The sequence below is a fragment of the Xenopus tropicalis genome, chromosome 7, assembly GCF_000004195.4.
Source record: "Xenopus tropicalis strain Nigerian chromosome 7, UCB_Xtro_10.0, whole genome shotgun sequence".
Classification (NCBI taxonomy): domain Eukaryota; kingdom Metazoa; phylum Chordata; class Amphibia; order Anura; family Pipidae; genus Xenopus; species Xenopus tropicalis.
In genome coordinates, this window is record NC_030683.2 from 9,797,250 (window position 1) to 9,803,927 (window position 6,678).

Consider the following 6,678-nt stretch of genomic DNA (forward strand, 5'->3'; position numbering starts at 1 on the left):
TGATATAGGGAAATATTGGTTCTCCCATTGCGAGGCAGCCTTGGCCTTCCCTACTACCCACTTATTATTTCACTCATGGGACTTAATGGCTGTGTCTGTTCCGGTAACTTTGGCTGCTGTGCATTCAGACGTATAGAACAAACAGACGTGGGGGATTTTGTGAATCACTAATGGAAGAGATTGGAATACAGAGTAAATAAGATGTGTGAGGGTGAATGGAAATCAGCTTACTGAGAGGGGGCAGCAGTCAATAGACCTTGGGGAAGGTCATAGCGAGGGATGTATGGTAGAAAGGGGGTAGCAATGAAGGCTGAACCAGAGGGGGAACTGAGCTGGCAGCTAAAGGGAAATAGAGTGGGAAGGGGCACGGGGGTTTCTGGGTGGGGGTTGATGAAGATGCTGAAAAGTAACTCCATGGTCTGCAAGGCCCAGAGAATAGAGGGACACTGAGTGGAAAATACAAATACAGTGTTATTTATTACTCACCTAGTACTGTAAGTTGCAGAGAAGCTCTTGCTCCACCCAACTCGCAGCTCCATTCCCCCCGGTCAGCCTGGGTTAGAGCTCGGATGATCAGCCGGTTCTCTGACTGTAAGAATCTGTTTGATGGAAGGACAGGGTTGCCACCATGCAGCCAGCGCAGCCGAGGGTGGGGATTGTACAGGGAACTCGCTCCAGAACACGTCAGGGTGACAGAGCTGCTCTCAGGGAGATCTCCGAGGGGCGACTGAGTGACTGCAAACATAGGAAGGAAGAAGCCAAAGTCACCTATAGGTCTCTTTCATTTTCCCTGCATTCCTGAGAAAGTTTGTACTGGAACCCACATATACCCCATGCCAACCATCTGCATGGCACCAGAACCCACATATACCCCATGCCAACCATCTGCATGGCACCAGAACCCACATATACCCCATGCCAACCATCTGCATGGCACCAGAACCCACATATACCCCATGCCAACCATCTGCATGGCACCAGAACCCACATATACCCCATGCCAACCATCTGCATGGCACCACAACCCACATATACCCCATGCCAACCATCTGCATGGCACCAGAACCCACATATACCCCATGCCAACCATCTGCATGGCACCACAACCCACATATACCCCATGCCAACCATCTGCATGGCACCACAATCCACATGTACCCCATGCCAACCATCTGCATGGCACCACAACCCACATATACCCCATGCCAACCATCTGCATGGCACCACAATCCACATATACCCCATGCCAACCATCTGCATGGCACCAGAACCCACATATACCCCATGCCAACCATCTGCATGGCACCAGAACCCACATATACCCCATGCCAACCATCTGCATGGCACCACAACCCACATATACCTCATGCCAACCATCTGCATGGCACCACAACCCACATATACCCCATTCCAACCATCTGCATGGCACCAGAACCCACATATACCTCATGCCAACCATCTGCATGGCACCACAACCCACATATACCCCATTCCAACCATCTGCATGGCACCAGAACCCACATATACCTCATGCCAACCATCTGCATGGCACCACAACCCACATATACCCCATTCCAACCATCTGCATGGCACCAGAACCCACATATACCCCATGCCAACCATCTGCATGACACCAGAACCCACATATACCCCATGCCAACCATCTGCATGACACCAGAACCCACATATACCCCATGCCAATCATCTGCATGGAACTAGAACCCACATATACCCCATGCCAAAATGTTTCTGGGGGTACCAAAAAGGGCTGTGATTGGTTATGGGCTAGCCCCTGTGTGGACTGGCAGCCTATAGGAGGCTCGATTTGACAGTTCACCCATTTTTTATGAAACCAAAAGTTGCCTCTAAGCCAGAAAGTCAAAAATAAGCCCTTGCTTTGAGGCTAAGGGGTTGGTGAGCAACATGTTGCCCCACAGCCACTCTTTGGGGATCACTGACGTAGATCATACCAATAGTAAGTAAGGCTCCCAACACTTAAGATCTTTATAGAAACCCAAATCACTCCACTCTATACCACTTCTATACCCGCTACCCTTTCTTTTCCCTTTCCTTTCACATTGCCCCCTCGCTTTTCTTCTCTAACATTTTCCCTACCCTAGACAGGGTCAGACTGGGCCAGCAGGACACTGGGAACTTAGGCCCTCCTCCCTTACCCCCTAAGAATGCAATGTGGCATGTGTGTGCGCAGGGGGGTGTAGGAGGCGCCAATGCGTACTGAGTAGTTGGCAGCTGGGGTGGGGGGACCCCTGAGATGACAGCCCTGGTAGGCCCCAGACACCCCAGTCCAGCCCTAAACCCAGAGCTCCTCACACTATCCCCTCCTAAGACACTCATGTGCTCATTTTAACCCTCTTTCCGACTACTCTCTAATTTTCCGCCCTTTCTACCATATTTTATTAAATACCATTACCATTTCTCCCACTCCTGTTTTTATTGTCACTGTTTTTAGTTTCAATATATTTGACATCAGGGAAAGTCTGATACACGCCACCAACTCCCAGGGACCCCCCGGTTGCACAGTTACATCCCCGCTGTGCCGCCCTGCTAACCAGAATCCCCCCCGTGTATGAGTCAATGAAGCCCCCGACACAAAGTCTCAAAACAGGAAGCGAGAGTCCGGTGGGAGGGGGGGCGACCGCTCACAGCCACCCAAAGGAGACACTTCTATGACAAACCCCGTATCAGTCATTGTATGGAATTGTTTTTAACTGCAACGTATACCCATTACTAAAGGTTGGCACAGGCAGATCTTACCACAAGGAGAACAGTAAAGCGTAAAGGGGAATGTTGGCACCCCGTGGGGAGTAATTGGCCACATTATTAAATGTGACTGGGAATATAATAATTATTCTTATTAAAGCCAAATCATAGAATAAACACAACTTACAGAATCTGCAAATATAATTGGCTAATGCCAGTACTGAGAGACCAGCACTAATTAGAGATTGTCCTAAACCATTAATTTCCCCCTAGTTATTACATGAAAAAAGAACCAAAAGATACAGCTGCAAGCAAAAGCTAGTGAACATGTCAGATGTGCCCATAATAATGCTCATTAGTACCGCCAATGATGTGCAGTGTGACTGTGCACTCGTGCTTGGTGCCCCCATACTGCGCCAGCCCTTGGTATCGCCCTGCGTCCCCTTCTCCCACATTGTCCAGGTGCAGTGAGAAGTCTCCCAGCTCAAACGGAGAGGGATGTATGGAAACTCGTGAGGAGACTGCTCGAGATCTAAAGAGCATCCCGTTAGAATTCATTCGAACCACTGGCTTGTGATTGCTGCAAAAGAATAAACCGTAGAGAGATGTGAGTGCAACAGAGTGTCAGTCGGGGGCTTAGGCTAAAGGCCGGTTTGGGTAAGAATTGGGAAAATGCCTATTTGCTTTCAACATTAAAGCCCAGCCTGAAGGCAAGTTGGGGTAACATTTAAGGTCAAAACTTATTTGCCTTAGATATTCTTAGAGCTATGACTGATTATGTTAAGGGGAACCTGACTAAAGTGAGAGAGCCAGACAAAGAGTGTGAGATGGACAGGCAGTGAGTGTGAGAGCCAGACAAAGAGCGTGAAAAGGACAGGCAGTGAGTGTGAGAGCCGGACAAAGAGCGTGAAAAGGACGGGCAGTGAGTGTGAGAAGGACAAAGAGTGTGAGAAGGACAGGCAGTGAGTGTGAGAAGGACAAAGAGTGTGAGAAGGACAGGCAGTGAGTGTGAGAAGGACAAAGAGTGTGAGAAGGACAGGCAGTGAGTGTGAGAGCCGGACAAAGAGCGTGAAAAGGACAGGCAGTGAGTGTGAGAAGGACAAAGAGTGTGAGAAGGACAGGCAGTGAGTGTGAGAGTTGGACAAAGAGTGTAAGGACAGGCAGTAAGTGTGAGAGTTGGACAAAGTTTGAGAAGGACAGGCAGTGAGTGTGAGAGTTGGACAAAGAGTATGAGAAGGACAGGCAGTGAGTGTGAGAGTTGGACAAAGAGTGTGAGAAGGACAGGCAGTGAGTGTGAGAGTTGGACAAAGAGTGTGAGAAGGACAGGCAGTGAGTGAAAGAGTCAGACAAAGTTTTAGAAGGACAGGCAGTTAGTGTGAGAGTCGGACAAAGAGTGTGCAAAGGACAGGCAGTGAGTGTGAGATTCAGACAAAAAGTGTGAAAAAGACAGGCAGTGAGTGTGAGAGCCAGACAAAGAGTATGAGGATGGGCAGTGAGTGTGAGAGTTGGACAAAAAGTGTGAGAAGGATAAGCAGTGAGTGAGTCAGACAAAGTTTGAGAAGGACAGGCAGTGAGTGTGAGAAGGACAAAGAATGTGAGAAGGACAGGCAGTGAGTGTGAGAGTTGGACAAAGAGTGTGAGAAGGACAGGCACTGAGTGAAAGAGTCAGACAAAGTTTTAGAAGGACAGGCAGTTAGTGTGAGAGTCGGACAAAGAGTGTGCAAAGGACAGGCAGTGAGTGTGAGATTCAGACAAAAAGTGTGAAAAAGACAGGCAGTGAGTGTGAGAGCCAGACAAAGAGTATGAGGACGGGCAGTGAGTGTGAGAGTTGGACAAAAAGTGTGAGAAGGATAAGCAGTGAGTGAGTCAGACAAAGTTTGAGAAGGACAGGCAGTGAGTGTGAGAAGGACAAAGAATGTGAGAAGGACAGGCACTGAGTGTGAGATTCAGACAAAGAGCGTGAAAAGGACAGGCACTGAGTGTGAGAAGGACAAAGACTGTGAAAAAGACAGGCAACGAGTGTGAGATTCAGACAAAGAGCGTGAAAAGGACAGGCAGTGAGTGTGAGAAGGACAAAGACTGTGAAAAAGACAGGCAACGAGTGTGAGATTCAGACAAAGAGCGTGAAAAGGACAGGCAGTGAGTATGAGAAGATCAAAGACTGTGAAAAGGACAGGCAGTGAGTGTGAGAAGGACAAAGACTGTGAAAAGGACAGGCAATGAGTGTGAGATTCAGACAAAGAGCGTGAAAAGGACAGGCAGTGAGTGTGAGAGTCAGACAAAGAGTTTGAGAAGGACAAAGAGTGTGAGATGGACAAAGAGTGTGAAAAGGACGGGCAGCGAGTGTGAAAGCTGGACATAGAGTGTGAGAAGGACAGGCAGTGAGTGTGAGAGTCAGACAAAGAGTTTTTGAAGGACAGTCACTGAGTGTGAGAGCCGGACAAAGAGTGTGAAAAGGATGGGCAGTTAGTGTGAGAGCCAGACAAAGAGTGTAAGAAGGACATAGAGTGTGAGAAGGACAGGCAGTGAGTGGGAGAGTCAGACAAAGAGTTTGAGAAGGACAAAGAGTTTGAGAAAGACAAAGAGTGTGAAAAGGACGGGCAGTTAGTGTGAGAGCTGGAGAAAGTTTTAGAAGGACAGACAGTGAGTGTGACAGCCAGAAGAGTTTTAGAAGGACAAAGAGTTTGAGAAAGACAAAGAGTGTGAAAAGGACAGGCAGTTAGTGTGAGAGCTGGAGATAGAGTGTGAGAAGGACAAAGAGTGTGAAAAGGATGGACAGTTAGTGTGAGAGTTGGACAAAGTTTGAGAAGGACAGACAGTGAGTGTGAGAGCCAGATAAAGAGTGTGAAAAGGACAGACAGTGAGTGTGAGAGTCAGAGAAAGAGTGTGAGAATGACAGGCAGTGCGTTTGAGAGTCGGACAAAGAGTGTGAGATGGACAAAGAGTTTGAAAAGGACAGGCAGTGAGTGTGAGAAGGACAGGCAGTGAGTGTGAGAGCCGGACACTGAGTGTGAGAAGGACAGGCAGTGAGTGTGAGAGTCGGACAAAGAGTTTGAGAAGGACAGGCAGTGAGTGTGAGAGCTGGACAGTGAGTATGAGAAGGACAAAGAGTGTGAGAAGGACAGGCAGTGAGTGTGAGAGTTGGACAAAGAGTGTAAGGACAGGCAGTAAGTGTGAGAGTTGGAAAAAGACTGTGAAAAGGACAGGCAGTGAGTGAGAGAGTCAGACAAAGTTTGAGAAGGACAGGCAGTGAGTGTGAGAGTTGGACAAAGAGTATGAGAAGGACAGGCAGTGAGTGTGAGAGTTGGACAAAGAGTGTGAGAAGGACAGGCAGTGAGTGTGAGAGTTGGACAAAGAGTGTGAGAAGGACAGGCACTGAGTGAAAGAGTCAAACAAAGTTTTAGAAGGACAGGCAGTTAGTGTGAGAGTCGGACAAAGAGTGTGCAAAGGACAGGCAGTGAGTGTGAGATTCAGACAAAAAGTGTGAAAAAGACAGGCAGTGAGTGTGAGAGCCAGACAAAGAGTATGAGGACGGGCAGTGAGTGTGAGAGTTGGACAAAAAGTGTGAGAAGGATAAGCAGTGAGTGAGTCAGACAAAGTTTGAGAAGGACAGGCAGTGAGTGTGAGAAGGACAAAGAATGTGAGAAGGACAGGCACTGAGTGTGAGATTCAGACAAAGACCGTGAAAAGGACAGGCACTGAGTGAAAGAGTCAGACAAAGTTTTAGAAGGACAGGCAGTTAGTGTGAGAGTCGGACAAAGAGTGTGCAAAGGACAGGCAGTGAGTGTGAGAGCCAGACAAAGAGTATGAGGACGGGCAGTGAGTGTGAGAGTTGGACAAAAAGTGTGAGAAGGATAAGCAGTGAGTGAGTCAGACAAAGTTTGAGAAGGACAGGCAGTGAGTGTGAGAAGGACAAAGAATGTGAGAAGGACAGGCAACGAGTGTGAGATTCAGACA

At 48.2% G+C, this 6,678-nt stretch overlaps 1 protein-coding gene across 1 annotated transcript; it reads right to left on the bottom strand.

Annotated features, from left to right (window-relative positions):
• Positions 1-69: 69 nt before the first annotated feature.
• Positions 70-3,337, bottom strand: LOC116412136 (lymphocyte activation gene 3 protein-like). Its single transcript, XM_031905767.1, has 3 exons — positions 3,084-3,337; positions 487-735; positions 70-167 (listed from the first exon to the last, which is right to left on the bottom strand). The coding sequence occupies exons 1-3, from the start codon at positions 3,277-3,279 to the stop codon at positions 70-72; spliced, it is 543 nt and encodes a 180-aa protein (XP_031761627.1). The 5' UTR covers positions 3,280-3,337.
• Positions 3,338-6,678: the final 3,341 nt, after the last annotated feature.

Coding starts and splice junctions, on each gene's coding strand:
- LOC116412136 (XM_031905767.1), bottom strand. CDS start 3,279: ATGAATTCTAACGGGATGCTCTTTAGATCTCGAGCAGTCTCCTCACGA. Junction 736..3,083: donor CACACTGCACATCATTGGCG/GTACTAATGAGC, acceptor CTATGTTTGCAG/TCACTCAGTCGCCCCTCGGA. Junction 168..486: donor TCTGCAACTTACAGTACTAG/GTGAGTAATAAA, acceptor CTCTTCCATTAG/TGATTCACAAAATCCCCCAC.